Source organism: Carya illinoinensis, chromosome 9 (genome assembly GCF_018687715.1).
Source record: "Carya illinoinensis cultivar Pawnee chromosome 9, C.illinoinensisPawnee_v1, whole genome shotgun sequence".
Classification (NCBI taxonomy): domain Eukaryota; kingdom Viridiplantae; phylum Streptophyta; class Magnoliopsida; order Fagales; family Juglandaceae; genus Carya; species Carya illinoinensis.
In genome coordinates, this window is record NC_056760.1 from 10,061,469 (window position 1) to 10,079,867 (window position 18,399).

Consider the following 18,399-nt stretch of genomic DNA (forward strand, 5'->3'; position numbering starts at 1 on the left):
GATCATAGTTGTCAACTTGTCATCATCCCACTTCAATGATTTGTTATGATAATCCCTCCGTTTCAGACTTGCACCCACCATTGAAATACAACTGTTATTATCATCACAACCACCACCACCATAACGACCAATCATTTTTGTAGATAGGCTTCCACCCGTCAACACCTAGGATGAAAATTAGAGCTGTTCGAAAATTCGATTCCAACTTTGCTCTAACTCCATATTGTTAGTCAGAATTGGCTTTGTTGTCTAACGGACCTTGACTCTCAATTTGACCTTTTAACTCTGACTCCGATTTTATAAAAAATGTATATTATTTATATATTAATCATATGTACTTATATAAAAAGTCTAAAACTTATTATTAAAAAAGTCTAGGATGACCTACCAAGAAACCTAGACTCGAATGGATAGAATCTTACCACAATTTAAATACAATATTTAGCTTATATTTAATTGGTTGGTTGTGTTTCCTATTTGTAGTAATTTAGCAATGAATGATTAGATGATGGATATTGTCATTGGACCGTGATGACTCATGGTTGCTCTTGCTTAGATGCTTGTTAGCTATTATTTGGGGCCTTGGGTATTAGCTTAGGCCCTGGCTAGATCGTTGAACAATTATTTTATTATTTTTAGTTGATTTTAGAGTCTAGACTCTAATATAAAATTATGAATAATAATATACATTTTTTTTTTTTATCGGTTTTATCATGAATGATATTACATGCCTACTTTATATTTTTAGTTATATTTTTGGTTTTTTCATATCTAAACTATGTTGTTTTTTCCTTTTTCTTTTTGTAGTGTTTTTAGTAAACTTAAACTAGAAGCCCACAATTAAATAAAATGTTATATGGAAAATCTTGTTTAAAAATGAATTAAATATTAAAAATAAAAATCCAACTTCGCTTTGACTCCAATATGATAAAGAGTCGGGTAGGATTCGAGCCTATGTAGGTCGGAGTCGAAGCTATCCATTTTGGCTAGTGTGCAATAGGGTAGCCAGTTGATATTTTAAGATACGGGCATATTAGTTTCAGATTCGAACTCTGACAAAGCTGAAGTTGGGAGTTTGATTTCCTGGATGCCAACTCTGATTTAGTCGATGCTCAACCCTAATTAAAACTGTTGGTTTGGCCACCAAATGATTTTTAAAGTAGTTAAATAACATGCCAAATAGAAGTACTTACATATGGAGGGGAAAAATGCCAAACAGGCAAATTGTCTTGACCATCTTTCTGGAGTTCGAAACTTAAGACGGTGGAATTGAAGTCACTAAAATTAGAAGGCTTTGCATGAACAACCTCCACTACACAACAACTAACTTTTGAAAGCTGAAATCATCCCCTAATAAGATTTTTGCACGATTAAAAGACAATGCGTTTCACTTTCTTCAATCCGGTTTCTTCAAGTTCAAGCAATTATCTGTCGCTTGACCGAACAATTCTTGGACCTGTTTTAATTCCTTCTCTGGCACCACCATAGAACAATGAGATTCTTAGATCCAAGCAGTAACAAAACTAACTTTCATTTAGTGAGATACGGAACAAATAAGGAGAAATGTATTGGCTTAGAACCATGACCATCCAAAATATTTGTTATTCACTTTTCTAGAGGCATCGGATAAAGGAAATGGTGTATTACAAATCAAACATCTGTGTCCCAGAGATATATAAAACAGATGCCAGACCATCTGAAGATCCCTAAAAGAGGTGGATCGCCTGACAGAAGATCCATCCATACATGCCACATCGAAGATCAAGACAGAAACCAGGGTTTTATAAACTAGCAAAAACTGCTATTCATCATCCTTTAATGTGGCTTCAAATGACTGGAAGTAAAAATATCAAATAGTTTTCTAATCATATGATGCCAAATGGATGGATGATAAAAAAGATAATAAATAGTAATTTTCAAAACTTGTACCTTTTGGTAGACATTTGAAATTAACATTTCTCTTTCTGGCTATTTTTCCTCTAAACAATTGCAATGAGAGATTGCTTCGCAATCGTACATGAATTTTAATGAAAGATTAGACTATGCAGAAGGCCAGAGACATACCTGCAGCTTCGAGTTGTCTCTGAAGTTCCTGGCCCACAGCATCATTTTCAGCCTGCGCAATCAGATTTCACATTGGAAACTCTTTAGAGACAAGATATTAAATTGTAAAAATCCACCATGCGAGAGCTGTTGGTCAGTCATCCAACTCCATACCTGGAGTTCCGCGATCCTTTTCAGTTGAGCTTCTTCACCTCCGTCGGACAATGGAAGTGCTGCAACCAGCGCATCAAACTGTGAAAGCACAAAGCGTTAGCATTCATATAGTCGAGACAGAATCGAATACATCGACAAACAATATGTTATTGTCCAATCCTACGCGGATGGATCAACACAAAGAAAGTAATCATATCCCAAAGTTTTTCCATATATTTGAACATTTTTACATCTTTTTTGGCTATTGATACAAATTTAACTCCGAGTAAATCAATCAAACTTGCAGTAAGTTTCCTCAAACATAACTGGACATGCTTCCTAAATTTTCAGTAGTCCGCTGCCAGTACGAGGAGGAAACAGCTGATTGCTTAGGAAACAAAAATCTTGAACCATTTAATTTTCTGAAAATATTCAAAGAGAAATGCAATTGAATGTCTATATGTTGTTCAAAATGATGGAAAATACGACAATATTTTTCTTTTTATATCAGTGGGTGTCCGGCCAATTTGGGCGCAACTCGACTAATTTCACGAGCCCTGAAATTAACAGCCAGATAAATCTCCATTAATCCTAAAGAGACTCAAAACTGGTGACCATTGGGAGCAAACCCAAAACGTCGAAACGTGACCAACTGAGCTACCCTTATTAAGAAAATCACGACAATATTTGAGGTCTAAAATCAGTTAACCTGTTTAGCGGCCTTGACGAGAGCGGCGCCGAGTTGCTTGGGTTGTTCGGAGGTGTTGGGAGCTTCGGCGGCATCGTCGGTGGGATTAGGTGGTGGTTCGGGGTAATTGGTAGAGAGTCGGACAGGGGGAGCGTCCCTCTGGAGTGTACCGAAAGTGTTGAAGGCTAGAGCTGCGATCGTGTTGACTTGATCTTGCAATTGGGAGATTATGTCCATCCTTTTCCGCAAGACAAAGCTTCACAATCCCTAATCAAATCTTCTTGTTTGCAGACAAATTGGTCCACGATCCGACTTCTGGGAGACGATGACGATGGAGCTCCGAGAGAAAGAGTATTATTTTATCTTGCCAGTAGAACGTCGGCGTTTGGATGAATTACAGAGAGGGATATTGGCACCTTTGTCTAGAAAGGAATGTGGGCTAAATCCATAGTCAGTCTGGGCCTGCCCCAACGAATTCAAATCGTACCCAAAAATATGTGAGAATATCAGTATTGTTTTTTTCAAATATACTTTATAATAATTTTTTTATAATATAATTTAAGCAAATTAAATTATGTAAATTTATATAATATTTTATTTATAATATTTCTTATGAACCTAATATTTTTCCTCTTTAATGTTCTAACAATAGTGTGCGTAGGCAAGCTGGACCAAAAACTAATAAATACTCAGCACAAAACCTACAGAAATATCATGGGGAAATCATCACCAGATAAAAACCTGACATTAATTTTCAAGACAATAACTTAACAAAGCTTACAAAGATAACAAAACCATTGAAGAGTTGTCAGATATAGGAGGAGACTAGTGTTGTATTCAAGCGTCAACTTAACCACGAGAGCCATGACTGTCCTGCTACCTATTTATTGTCATCAAACCTGACACTATCCTCATATCCTTTCTCCTATGTTTAATTTCAAGAAAAATTCTCAGGTCCTATTGTAGGGATCTAAGATTGTGGTACCAGGTCATCTTTAACACCATTTTCAATATTGCTCGTGGTACCAGAACTAGGGATCTGGGGTTCCCTCATTCCTGGAATGACAGATTCTTTGGAGGCAAGCTTGGACACTGCTGGAGTAGCCTCTCCTTCTAACGTCATTGCCGGTTGGCTTGTCTGCAACATTGGGTGTGAGCCCAACTCAGCAGGGTCGGCAGAATCACTTGCAGGCCTTCCATTTGAGAGGGACGCGCCAGTTCCACTTAAAGTCTCAATAGAAAGCTCCGGTTGTGTATCTTGTGCTATATCTTTCTGTGGAGAGACCTGCTCTTCCATCAAAATGTCCACGGGCTCCTTCATCTGTTCAGGAGACATGGCTTTGTGTTCAGCAAATACAGGAGTTTGGTTGAGTTCAAGATTTGGGTTCTTCACTTCATCATGAACCAATTCATTCGGCTTAAGGTCAAGACTAACGTCCTGATGTTGAATCTGAGGCTCTTTATTAGCAATTTCAATGCCTGGCACCATGTCAACAACTGGTCCAGAAGCTGATTCCGGTTTTGAATCTTTAGTTGCCTCTCCATCAATACCAGATCCTTTTATCAGTGGGGAAGCTTCGCATTCCAGCAATGCCTCATCATGTTCAACAGCCTCGTGATGATCCGGCTGTGCCATTGTAGATGTAAATTGGCTCTCAAGTCCAGACTCCAATGTTTGAGGTGGCACTTCATTTCCTCCCACGGAAAGACCTGCATCATTCTTTGGCACATTGGCAGCCGTAGTTACCACAACAGAGGCAGATTCGTTCTCAGGTGGATTTTGGATTGGAGTCCGAAGCTCAGGAGATGGGAATTGATCTGAAAGTTTAGATATGTGGGTTTTAAGCTCAGTGGTTTGCTTACTACCTTGTCCTGATAGGGGAACAGAATTATGTAGCTCTGTTTGAGGGTTGAGAACTGCGATTGGGATCTCTTTTCTATTGTACATCTTAACATGTGGAGCAACATCATTTGCTGCCGTAATTGGAGTGAACCGTCCAGGAAGAAATACAACACCCCTCAGATGAGTGTCAGTGTCCCCGACCTTAACATTAAGAAGATATCCAGCATCAAATGAACCTTCAATGACACCAGTGACCACCTGACCCACCATGCCACCATTAACATCATCACTTGCATCCGTTCTTTCTTTATTTTTCCTCATGCTGTCAGATGCAGGCATCATGGGATTCTTCTTCCCAAGCACCAGATTTTTATCCTTACGTGGACGACCACGTTTCCGTTTCATAGGGAGGTCTGCAGGAGAAAAAGGACTGGTTCTTTGACTCTGTTGGTCCATCTTGCACAAATGGATGCAAATGACAGTTCAACAATGGCCTTAGAAATTTTCCCTGCAAACAATAAAGAAAAACCAATTTTATGATTTGTACAATACTTGGTCAATGATATAAAATTGCTGATTTTCTGGTTAACTGAGCTGAACCCATATGTAAATTCAAAAATACCATTGCCAATAGTGCATATATTGCACTAAATTATGCTTCAGTTTATTGGCAAAGATATTCAATTTTCATATTATCTCAGATTATTGATAAATTAATATACCTGTGCCAATATGATTAGTGCTAAGCTACAACATTACTCCTTGATAGACCTACATAACTGAATTATATATATATATATATATTACATATATAAGTACTTATCAACAAATATATATACATATATTTATATATAAGTAACATGAACCAAGCTTAGCTATGGTCATAGAGCTAGAATGATTCACCCAAGGAGATACGATAAAACCAGCATCCTAGGGCAGGATAAAGTGTTGATAAGAGTACTTACAAAAAAAATAAATAAATAAAGTGATAAGAGTGGCATGTCCAATAAAACTACAATTCTTTTGGGGGTGAAGGGAGGGGGATCTGCAGGACTACCTCAATAGTTAAGCAACCATTACAAACATGTTAGAATACATAATTGTAATTAAGTGTATGTTATGAGGGTATAATGGTCATTGTATGTATATGTATAGTTGGATAGCAGTCAATGAATAATACAACAAAAGTTTCTCTCTCTCTTGGTTTTTCGACTACATGGTATCAGAGCGTTGATTAGTCGGTGGTGGTTGTGCGACGGAGCTAGTGGTGGTTGTTGGTGGTTATTGGTGGCTGTGCATAGTGGCTGTGAGGTTTTTTGGCCGGTAGTTTTTCTCCAAGAGGTTTCTAGTGACAAAAGTTGTTTTCTCTGGTAATGGACACTGGAATCAAGCTCGCCTGCGTGGTCTGTCCACTCCGATGAGTTTTTCCGTCTCCAATGGCTGCCGGAAGGACTGTTCATCATCGGCCGGAGAGGAAGTCTCGGGACGTTTGGTTGCGGGTCTCCACTATCCCTGTGCATGTCCCAACCTAGTTCTACTTTTGATTCAATTAGTTCTACTTTTGCTCAATGGGAGCAAGAAGATACTCAAATATGCTCATTTATGTTGGCTAGTATTGAGCCTAATATTTGTGGAAGTTTAGTTCCCTTTGACATCGCTCAAGAGATATGGAGGCATCTCAAATAGATGTACTCAGGTGTTGGAAACACAACCCGTATTTATGTGTTAACAATTTTTTGCGTTGAAATATGGTACTTTGGGCCTGAAAGAGTTTTTTTTTTTTATAAGTAAAAGATAAATATCATTGATCAGAATAAAATAGGCATGGCCCGTGTACACAGGAAGTATACATAAGGTACCTAGGTACATTTTATGAGTGCAGAATTAAGGACAAGAAATCATGAACATTGTCCCCATTTAGTACAATAGCGGAAAACCAAAGCAGTAAAGTGTGAAGAAAAAAGTTCTTTAGCTCCGCCATAGTGCGTTCTTTGTTTTCAAAGCAACACACATTTCTTTCCAACCAAACGCACCACACAATACACAAGGGGATCATCTTCCACACTGCTGCCACTGGATAGCAGGCTTGCATCCTCCTCCAACACCCCAACAAATCCACCACCCTTGAAGGCATAACACAAGCAAGGTCAACCCTTTGAAAAATCCCATCGTATAACTCCCTTGTAACCTCACAATGTAGTAGAAAGTGATCCATAGATTCTCAATTCTTTTTGCACATATAACACAAATCCATCACTACACACCTCCTCTTTCTCAAGTTATTCGTGGTCAAGATCTTCCCAAGTGCAGCGTTCTATACAAAGAAGGCTACTTTGGAAGGCACACGAGACTTCCGAATATTCTTCCAAGGGAACGGAGGATGGTTTTGTGTGGTCAAAATTTTGTAGTATGCCTTTACAATAAATTTCTTATGATTATTAAATCTCCACTTCACACGATCACCTTGTGCCATAGGAGTCCCCATAGAGTATAGGAGGTTGAGAAAATCTGATATAGTAGATAATTCCCAATCATGAAAGTCCTTGTTGAAAAGAACATCCCACTGATGAGTGCCATGATATAGAAACCGCATATCCTCCACTGAAGCCTCCCTATTAGCAGCAATACGATAAAGATTCGGGAAAGCTCTTTCCAATGCATGATCTTTGCACCACACGTCCTACCAGAAACTGATTCTATTGCCCTCTCCAACAACAAATTGAATATGTTTCTCAAAACAAGACCACCCCCTTCTTATAAACTTCCATAAACCCACACCATACCCCCCTCTCCCTTCATTGGAACACCAACCACCCCAAGCAGCTCCATATCGAGCGACAATGATTTCCTTCCACAATGAACCCCCCTTCGAGTGATATCTCCATAACCATTTCCCCAATAAAGTTTTATTAAATGTTCTCAAATGATGAGCATATGTGAAGAACTCAAAATTTATCAACCTATTACTTCTAATGTTTCAACCATGCTAAAACAACGTGAAACGTTAATGTTGTTCATTTTCTTATTGGCTTAAAACTTGAGTATGAGTCAATGCACTCTCAAATTTTGGCAAGCACATGGCTTCCCTCATTTCCTGATGTGTTTTCCTGACTTCAGTGAGCCACAATATCTGGATAGGGATCTCAGTTGTCTTCTTATTAGAGTAATAAGAGATCCACTTTAGTTACCTCCTATGTTGCTCCTGGTGGGAGTGGAGGCCAGAGTGGTAGAGGTGCACGTGGGAGACGTGATGCCAAAGGTAACCACACTAGAGGTCGTGAATCTTGTAAGTGCACCAATTGTGGTCGTATTAACCACTCAGTAGACTATTGTTGGGATCTACATGGTAGACCATCTGGGTCCGCTAATCAAGCCATTTGCCAAGGCGCTACATCACAAGCAACGAGCTCCAAATTGACTCCAGAGATGGTTAGCATATCGAAGGATGAGTATGATTAGTTTTTAGTCACATGGGCAGCTTCATCTTCCAGAGCTACTCTTGCCCAACCAGGTACAACATCCGCATGTCTTGTCTCATCTACCCAAAATCCATGGATCATCGATTCAGAAGCTAATGAACATCTGACCAATTTGTCTTATTCCTTATCTAAGTTAGATACTATGTCATTTCTCAAGAGTGTTACTCTTGCTAATGGTTCTCTTGCTAAAGTTACAAGCATTAGATCCACCAAACTCACTGATTCTATATCCTTGTCATCTATTCTATGCGCTCATAGTTTTCCCTTTAATTTGTTGTTCATTAGTAAAATTACTCAAAATCTTCAATGTTCTATAACCTTTTATCCCTCTGTATGTATCTTTCAAAATCTCAAGACGGGGAAGAAGATTGGTATGGGGCATGAAGCTGGTGGTCTATATTATCTTGACTTCGAGCAGTCACCCACTCGAGCCCTCACTTCCTCATCATCATCCGCTTTTGAATGGCATTGCCGCCTTGGACACCCATCTATTTCTCTTTTGAAACGTCAAATTATGAATCTTGAAAATATGTCTCAAATTCCTTGTGAAGCATGTCAGCTTAGTAAACACCATCGTGTGTCTTTTGTATCTCGAGTTGATAATCAAGCATCTTATCCTTTTGCATTGGTTCACTCTGATATATGGGGATCATTCAACATTGTATCAAACCAGTTTCAGTATTTTCTTACATTTGTTGATGACTATTCTCGTATGACATGGTTGTTTCTGATGAAAGCACGATCTGAAGTTCTTTCCATATTTAAACTCTTTTGAAAAGAAATTAAAACTCAATTTAGACAAAAAGTTCAAGTTTTGCATTGTGATAATGCTAAAGAATATTAATCTAATGCCTTTGCTGATTACTTAAGGGAATTGTTCATCAAACTTCATGCTCTTATACACCCCAACAGAATGGGGTGACTGAACGCAAAAATTGCCATTTGTTAGAACCCGAGCATTTTTACTACACATGCATGTTCCTAAACGTTTCTAGAGTGATGGTGTTCTCACTGCATGTCACCTTATCAACCGTATGCTTTTATCTATCCTTGATGTTTCCTCTCCCTTCTCCATCTTGTTTCCCTCCTTGCCATCCTTTTCTCTTCGACCCAAAATCTTTGGGTGTGTTTACTATGTTCATAACCTTGGCCCAGGCTTTGATAAGCTTTGTTAGTTATTCTCGGACTCAAAAAAGATATTGTTGCTATAGTCCTGCTCTTAGACGCTACTTCACGAGTGCTGATGTCACATTTTTTGAGTCCATACCCTATTTTTCAAAGATGTCTTCGGTTGTTGAGTGTGATCCTCTACCATTACCTATTCTTAACCTTTCTTTTCTCCTCCACAATCACCCACAGTTACTCAACCCCCTTAGTGCCTTCTTGTACCCCTATAGGTGTACTCGCGTCACTTATGGCCTCGAGCTCCCCTGCCTCCACCAACTTTGTCTCCGTCTTCAGATGCTGAGTTACCTAGTGCTTCAGAATCTCCACCTATTGCTCTCCGGAAAGGTACTCATTCTTGTGTTACTCAACATCCAATTAGCCAATATGTCTCCTGTCATGCCTTGTATCCATCATTTTCATCTTTTACTTCTCAACTTTCAAAATTTTCTATTCCTAAGACAATTCAAAATGCTCTATCAGATCCGGGATGGAGGACAGCTATGGAAAATGAAATGGATACTCTTCACCATAATGGGACATGAGATCTTGTTCCCCTACTGCAGGGAAAACAACTTGTTGACTGTAGATGGGTATATACAGTTCGAGTCCATCCTAATCGTTCTGTGGAACGTCTGAAAGCTCGCTTGGTTGCTAAGGATTACACTCAAACTTATGGCATTGATTACGACTTGATTTTCTTCTCCGTTGCCAAAATTTCATCTGTTCAGGTATTAATCTCTCTTGCTGCTAATTTGAATTGACCCCATTTCAGTTAGATGTTAAAAATGCATTCCTACGTGGTGACTTAAATGAAGAAGTGTATATTGAGCAACCACCTGAATTTGTTGTTTAGGGGGAATGTTGAGGTACTGTGTGCAAGTTAAAAGAAAAAACATTATATGGTTTGAAACAACCTCCTCGAGCATGGTTTGGGAGGTTCTCTGATACTGTAGTGGCATTTGGTTTTCATAGATGCCAAACAAACCACTCGGTATTTCATCTACATAGTGATGCAGGTCATATCTTATTGGTTGTATATGTAGATGACATTATAATTACTGTGAGTGACTCAGCTAGAATCGCCAAGCTGAAACAATTTTTACATGATCAGTTTCATACAAAGACTTTGAGCAAACTTAGATACTTTCTTGGAATTGAAGTCAGCAGATCAAAAAAGGGTATCAACCTATCTCAAAGAAAATATGTACTTGATCTTTTGGAGGAAACTGGCATGTTGGGTGCACGGCCTATTGACACTTCTATGGATCTAAATCGTAAACTCTTGAAGAGGAAGGATATTTGTTTCGAGATCCAGGTCGGTATCAAAGACTTGTTGGAAAATTAAATTATCTGACTATCACTAGACTTGATATTTCTTATGCAATAAGTGTATTGAGCCAATTTCTACAAGGTATCTGAAACGAGCTCCCAACCTTGGATTGTTGTATAAACCAAATTGACATCTTAGAATTGAAGCTTTTTCAGATGCTGATTAGGCAGGAACTCCTTCAGATAGAAGATTGACTACTGGGTATTGTACATCCTTTGTATTTGAGAATTTTATTGGTATTTGGTGCGGGTAGCACCCCTACTCTTATTTGTATTTGAGAATTTTATTGGTATTTGGTTATTGAATTAAATTAAATTTATTTTAAATAAATTATTCATGAGATCTCTTATTTTTTTAAAATTTTTATAGAAAAGTGAAAAAATTATCTCAATATAATTCATACATTTTAACTTAAAAAGTTAAACTTATCTTTACTTAAAAATAGTTAAATTCATCTCAATGAGATTTACAAAATATTACTATTCATAATTAAATTCATATCAACATCCAAACGTAACTTTAAATTTATAAACACAAATGATAAAAATAAATTTATGAATTGATCTATCGAGAAAAGGTATGTAATTATAAAGAGATTTTATAAAAGTAAATTTATATGTTGGTTTATTTCATATGATATGTTAAATCTATTTTTTGTGGGGAGCTTTTTTCTCCTCCCCCAAACCTCCCCACAAAAAAGCTCTATACAGTTTTTCGATACGATTAGCCACACCAACTGGTAAAGGGAATAAAGAAAGGAAATATGTTGGAATATTCGAAAGGGTACTCTTAATAAGGGTGATTCTACCCCCTTTAGATAAATACATCCTTTTCCAAGTAGCCAACCTTTTCTCAATCTTCTCAACCACCCCATCCCAAATATACTTTGCCTTGAACAATGCCCCCAACGGGAGGCCGAGATATTTCATAGGCAGAGAAGAAACTCCACAACCCAAAAACAATGCTAAATCATTAATATTATGAACAACTCATACTGGGACCAACTCTGATTTACCCAAGTTCACTTTTAACCCATAAATGGCTCGAAAACACAACAGTACAGCCCTCAATGCTTTAATATGATCCTCAACAGCATCACATAAAATTAAAGTATCATCGGCAAAAAGTAAGTGCGATACGGAAGTAAAGCCATTAGAAGAAGAACTCACTGAAAAACCTAAAATAAATCCACCCCCTGCAGTAGCCTCCACCATACGACTAAAAGCCTCCATAACAAGAATAAATAAGAAAGGAGATAATGGATCTTCTTGTCTCAAGCCTCTTGAACTCTTAAAAAAACCACAAGGCTGACCATTAACTAAAACTGAAAGCCACTCTGGATCTTCTTGTCTAACCCAACCACACCATTTGACACCGAAGCCACATCTTCTAAGCATTTATATCAGAAAATCCCAGCTAACATAGTCAAAAGCCTTCTCCATGTCCAGCTTACAAAGAACCCCTGGAACACCTTTCCAAAGCTGACTATCTAAACACTCATTTGCATCAACACAGAATCAATAATTTTTCGACCTCTAGCAAAAGCATTTTGAGATTTTGAAATAATCTTCTCCATCACCGTGCTCATACAATTAGCCAAAACCTTTGAAATTATCTTATAAATTCCACTCACCAAACTAATAGGTCAGAAATCTTTTAACTCCGAAGCACCTAGTCTCTTAGGGATAAGAGAAATAAAAGTTGCATTCAACGACTTCTCAAACTTTTGATAATCATAAAATTCATGGAAAACCTCCATCACCTCTACCCTCCCTATCTCCCAACAATCTTGACAAAAAGCCATGGTATAACCATCATGGCCCGGAGTTTTGTCTCTTCTCATCCCACAAACCACCTGATACATCTCATCCTCTTCAAACGGCCTCTCAATCCAGTTTGCTGAAACAGAATCCAATGAATCAAAAAACAGCCCATCGAGTTTAGGTCTCCAATCCACTGTCTCAGTTAAAAGAGAACTATAAAACTGTACAGCATGCTCATGAATCTCATCAGGGGAAGACAGAACACTATTATCAGCTTTGAGCAACTCAATGGCATTGTTACGTCTATGAGAATTATCCAAGAAACTAGTGCATTGATCCCCCTCTTTAAGCCATAAGACTCTCGATTTCTGCCTCCATGAAATTTCTTCCAACAAAAGCACCCTCTCAAGTTCTAACACCACTTCATTTTTTCTTGACAATGATTCCTCACAATTCCTCTCTGACTCTAAGGCTTGAAGCTCTTCCCAAAGAGATTTTTTCTGCTGCTCTACATTCCCAACGACTTCCTTGTTCGACATCTTCAAGTTGGCCTTCAAAGTTCTAAGTTTACTTGCCAACACAAAACTAGGAGTCCCCTCAGAATAATAAGAATGCCACCATCTTCTCACCTTGTCTACAAAACCCTCAACTTGAAGCCACATATTCTCAAATTTAAAATAACGTCTAGCCTCAATAATATCCCCACAATCAAGAAGAATGGGAAAATGATCAGAACATACCCTAGGCATTCATTTTTTACTTACCCTTGGATAATGAGACTCCCAAGAGGAAGAAACAAGGAATCTGTCCAGCCTTGAACCGCCTCTACAATTAGACCACGTGTATTCCCCCCCAACCAAAGGCAAATCCAGCAATTCCAAGTCAAAAATAAGCTAAGAAAAATTCTCCATAGTAGAAGACAAAGGAGAATCACCCTCCCTCTCACTAGGAAAACGAGTAGTATTAAGGAATCAGAAGCCCTATAGAAGTTGGTGATTGAGAGCAAATATGGAGGCTTATGGGGGGATGGTGTACTAAAGAAGTGAGAGGGGCTTATAGAGTAGGGTTGTGAAAACACATTAGAAGAGGAGGGGGGGTCTTTACTTGACACACAAGATTTCTTTTGGTTGAGGGTTCTAGGATTAAATTTTGGAGTGATATTTTGTGTAGTAACAATGCTTTAAAGGATTCTTTTCCCTCCCTTTTCCGGGTTGCAAGTGCCAAGGATGCTTCAATGACTAAAGTCATGGTGATATCGGGGGAGCAAATCCAGTGGAATATCAATTTTAGTCGGGCAGCACAAGATTGGGAAATAAGCAATTTTGAAGATATTTTTTAGCCTTTTGTACTCAATAAAACCGAGCAACCAACAAGCAAATATGTTGTGGTGGACTCCCATAGGTAAAGGTTTATTCTCGGTTCGCTCTTTTTATAAGTCCCTCACACAAGTGCCGAATATTCAGTTCCCATGGAGAAGGTTGTGGAGACATAAGGTGCCTCCCAAAGCGGGCATTCTTCATGTGGATAGCTTCCTTGGGTAAGATCCTCACAACTGACAATTTAAGGAAACGTAGTGTGATCATTGTAGATTGGTGGTGTTGCATGTGTCAGAACGGCGAGGAGTCCATGGACCATCTCCTACTACATTGTGAGGGAGCTAGAGTGTTATGGAATGAGGTGTTCAATAAACTAGATTTGGCTTGGGTTATGCCCGAGACAGTGGTGGCAGTGTTGGGCAGCTGGACCAACCTAAGAGGCATTCAACAAATTAAAATTGTGTGGAAGATGGTCTCTGTATGCATCATGTGGTGTTTGTGGCAAGAGCACAATGATTGGACGTTCGAAGACAAGGAGAGATCATTGGAGGAACTTAAAGATTTTTTTACTAGAACTCTATGTACTTGGGTCATTGCTGTTGACTTTAATGGCATGGACCTACATGATTTTCTTGTCTCTATTATGCCTACATAGTTAGAGCATATCTTTGGAATGTACTTGGCTATGCCTATTCTTTGATCAATAAAATTTGTTATTTTGTTTGTATGGAATAAATTTTGTAAATCCTATCACAAGTAAACAATCAACAGACTATAAACACTTGGATAATTTATGACATCAATAAATTCTTTAAGCATAAAAAAGTAATATAAACCAAGTTGAGAAAGTCAAGACTTCCCAAAATCTCCTAATGTTCACAAGATGGTCAACGATATTTTTTATTTCATTATTAACAACAAGATCCACAGGAAAAAAAAATTTATCTCCATCAATATTCGGTGAAAAAAAATAGAACAGTGATTTTCTCACACTAGGAGGTAAGAATGGAACAGAGAAGCAGCATCTAAAACTTCGAATTGTGAACGAGGAGCTTGAGGAAAGTTCAGAAATCCAGCCATGGAACTAAATCGTCCTTGTTTACTGACACTTGCATACGGGACCATTCAACAGTCATACCTATCTATATATATATTTTTTTTTGATGTCGGGGAACCTCTCCAAGGCAGGGCCCTTTGGACCCACCCCTGCAGAATAAACCCCGGTCCAAAATTCATACCTGCCTATATTTATATGTTACAAAATTCAATTTGACAAAATAGATCTAAATCCTCCGTTGCCAGAAAGACATGATCATCACAAACAATAACAAACATAAATTCAGGATGAAAACAAGTATCCGAAGAAAAAAGTTTACATCTTAATAAAACAGAAGATCCGATACAAAACAGAACAACCTAAAGATTCTCAATAGGCATAGGTTTGGCTCCAATAAGCTCGGTCGATCTTAGGATTTAACAAAACCCAGAAACAAACTGCCATGAATGATATAGCATCACAAACATAAATGTACAACATAAATCACAAAACCCAAAAAAGTTCACACCCTTTCAAAAATTTCATGCAAAAGAATTTTATCCTAATGCCCAACAGTTCCATACTTTGAGCTGCATTAACCATTTCAGTCAATCTAGAAATCTCAGCTCACTAATGAACTAACGCACAACAAAACAAGACCAACGCCGTTCTACCTCGGATCAAAACCCTAAATAACTAATGGGGCCCAAGAAACTATTTTTCACTTGCTGCATCAACAATGATACAAAGTTGAAAACAATTACATAAATGTAAAAAGATTACTATAAAAGGGCAAAATGCAGATTGAAATACTTATTATAAGGGTTGCCAGGGCGCCAATGAATTGAGAAGCGAAAAGGCTTTCGAGGAACCAATCAAGAAATCTGAAAAACCTGCTGTAATGGTGGGAAATACTAGGTCGTTTATTTCTTTGGACTTCTCTCTCGTGTGTTTGGTTCGTGGGATTTTCTCACAAACCGTAACGGAACGGACTAGAAATTGGCGCTAGGTGGACGACCGTTTCTCCTCGGCTCTGAAACGTTGCGATAAGGTAAAAGCTTGTAGGATTAGGGACAGAAAGAGAGATGATGATCTGTCATTTTATGAACAGTCCGAACAAGCCCATGTGATGTCGTTCAATCTTTTGCCTATCAAGTTGATGTCGTTTAAGTCATTGGTAAGCTGGTCGGATCAGATTAATTACCGAGCTTTCAACTCCAAACATCAGTCCAACTCAACCCTCTGGCCCATAAGTTTTGGCTATGGGCCAAATTACATAACCTTGGACTTGTCTCGGACGGGATTGGATGGGTCCTATTTTCTTCCCCAACAATGTACTAATGTATTAATTGACCGTGCTTTAATTCTGAAAGAAGAAAGCAAAAGTCGACAAAATAATTTTGGGCAGAAATAAGATCTATAAAGTTTTTTTTCATAGTAGTCTTAAATTAGAGACTTCATTTTTAAAATATTAATAATAACTTTTAGTTAAATTGTTTAGGTTTTCTTGGATCATGTTTCGATGTTAGATGGTTTCATGATTAGTGTAAGCCTCATTATAAAAAAAGAAATAATATTTGGTATTATAGAATATGCAAGAGTCGTAAATTTTTTTTAAAAAAATAAGTAAATATGAGAACTACATAAAAAATTAATTTTTTAATGATGAGTTTCATTCTTGTAAAAAAAAAAGTGCAACATTTGCATAACAATGTTTTAGAGAAAGTTTGAGGACAAATTAAAAAATACCAGATTTTTACTTTATAAAAAAATTTCAAATGTGACCGGAGTGGCTGCCATCACAAGGCAACCAAAAAGCTCTAGCCACCAGGTAGCCCAGGCCAGACCGCCGATGGTGGCCAGGGTGGTCACCCCTTGGTGTTTGTGTGTCTGTGCGGACGTGTTTATATGTGGTTTTTTAATAATTTTTCTTTCTATATAGGTTGTTTGAACTTGATTATTTCATTTGGATATCAAACCTTATGCCATTTGGTCTAAAGGATCTGGATAACAATTATTTTATATAAATTTATTTTGAAGGGTGACTTTTTGAGGTTTGGGTGTTTGAAAAGATTTTGAGTTTTAGCTAGACAGATATTTATATATTTGGATGTAAGATCATCTTTGATTGAAAAATTGTCTCTAACTTTAGAGACTGTCTTATTACCCAAACAAAGTCTTAAACAATTTTAATTTATGGGATACAAGGAAATTGTGGATCTCATTTTTACAAACGATAACTTGAAAGGACTTCGTTGTGATTAAGCCGCAGGGACAACCAACTAATCTATATTATATTATAAAAAAATAATAATAATTATTTGCAAGTTGGCATATATAGAGAATATACTCTTTATATATATTGCCTATATGTTAAATTTAAATAATTTTAAAATTCAAAATTTTGAGATCCTCTTGCAAGTAAGTTTCTGCCATATTAGCGATTTAGAGTACGGTATATATTAAGTATACTCCTCGCCAGTTTGCAAGTATAAAGAGTCAAATATATTAATGGATGCTTGAAGAATAAGATGAGATGAAAATTTTATGAATAGAAGTAAAATAATTTGTGAATTGAGTGAGATATATAGTTTGAGTTAAGTATTTATTGGATTTTGAAAAATGAAAAAGAAAAAATTGAATAAAGAATATTAATTATAAAGTTAAAATATTGTTACAATATAATTTTTTAATATAATTTTTGTTTTGTGATTTAAAAAGGTTAAATTATTTTTTATGTATTGTTTGAAAGTTTAGAAAAGTTGTAATAATTAGTTTGAAACTGTTTATTTTTTAGTGATATCTGAGAAGGAAATGAGATGAGATGAGACGAGACGAGATGATCAAAATTATTTCCAAATAACATCAAGGAGAATAAGTCTAAATTATAATTCACTACAAGAAATCAGGTCATTTGCAGCGCTTCAAATCGCTGCAAATAAGCATAAAATTGCTGCATATACTCATTTCCAGCGCTTTTAAATTCCTTGCACAGTCGCCGCTATAATTGTGTCTTTTTTGCCCAAAGCAGCGAAAAAAAAAATATCACTGTTTAAAATACTTTTAGCAAGTGAATTTTTTTCCTTGCTAATGCTAACAACATCGCTGCAACTACCCGCAAGGCCATAAAGATATATTGCTGAGAAATCTTAATTACAGCATATTAAATCCTTGCAAATACTCAATAAACCGCTGCAATTGATGCCGCCTAATTACAACGAATATATTCAAAATTGTTGCAAATACCTATTTGCAGCGTAATCTAGATGCTGAAAATACAACTGAAACCGCTGCAATTAGATAAAAAACTGTTGCTAATGTGCTTCTATTGTCTGAAAAATTGTTGCAAACGAGCAATTGCAGCATTACAAATCACTGAAATTACTCTGAAAAGCGCTGCAATTAATGTTATAATAGCAACGATTTAAATAAAAATTGTTGGAAATACTTATTTGCAGCGTAATTTCGCTGCTGATAATACACCCAAAAGCCATGCAAATGGAAAACATGTCTGAAAAATCATTGTTAAAGTATAATTACAGCATTTAAAATCGCTGCAATTACTTTGAAAAGCGCTGTAA

At 37.2% G+C, this 18,399-nt stretch overlaps 2 protein-coding genes across 3 annotated transcripts; both read right to left on the reverse strand.

Moving 5' to 3' along the window:
* Positions 1 to 1,148: 1,148 nt before the first annotated feature.
* Positions 1,149 to 3,274, reverse strand: LOC122275688 (mediator of RNA polymerase II transcription subunit 21). The gene is made up of 4 exons (XM_043084843.1): positions 2,906 to 3,274; positions 2,218 to 2,295; positions 2,065 to 2,116; positions 1,149 to 1,473 (listed from the first exon to the last, which is right to left on the reverse strand). Exons 1-4 carry the CDS (start codon positions 3,119 to 3,121, stop codon positions 1,397 to 1,399), a joined length of 423 nt encoding a protein of 140 aa, XP_042940777.1. The 5' UTR covers positions 3,122 to 3,274; the 3' UTR covers positions 1,149 to 1,396.
* A 325-nt stretch (positions 3,275 to 3,599) lies between these two features.
* Positions 3,600 to 15,914, reverse strand: LOC122275687. Of its 2 annotated transcripts, none has more exons than XM_043084842.1 (2): positions 15,712 to 15,914; positions 3,600 to 5,235 (listed from the first exon to the last, which is right to left on the reverse strand). In XM_043084842.1, exon 2 carries the CDS (start codon positions 5,181 to 5,183, stop codon positions 3,855 to 3,857), a length of 1,329 nt encoding a protein of 442 aa, XP_042940776.1. In that variant the 5' UTR covers positions 5,184 to 5,235; positions 15,712 to 15,914; the 3' UTR covers positions 3,600 to 3,854. The 2 variants fall into 2 exon arrangements, with proteins under 2 accessions (XP_042940776.1, XP_042940775.1); XM_043084841.1 differs by having other exon boundaries at positions 15,632 to 15,913.
* Between the last annotated feature and the right edge of the window lie 2,485 nt (positions 15,915 to 18,399).

What these genes read in the sequence shown, in the direction of transcription:
- LOC122275687 (XM_043084842.1), bottom strand. Translation starts at nt 5,183, where the DNA reads ATGGACCAACAGAGTCAAAGAACCAGTCCTTTTTCTCCTGCAGACCTC.
- LOC122275688 (XM_043084843.1), bottom strand. Translation starts at nt 3,121, where the DNA reads ATGGACATAATCTCCCAATTGCAAGATCAAGTCAACACGATCGCAGCT. An exon ending in TCGTCAAGGCCGCTAAACAG is followed by an intron (nt 2,296 to 2,905) that starts GTTAACTGATTT and finishes GTGCTTTCACAG; the next exon opens with TTTGATGCGCTGGTTGCAGC. An exon ending in GAGACAACTCGAAGCTGCAG is followed by an intron (nt 1,474 to 2,064) that starts GTATGTCTCTGG and finishes TGGTGGTGCCAG; the next exon opens with AGAAGGAATTAAAACAGGTC.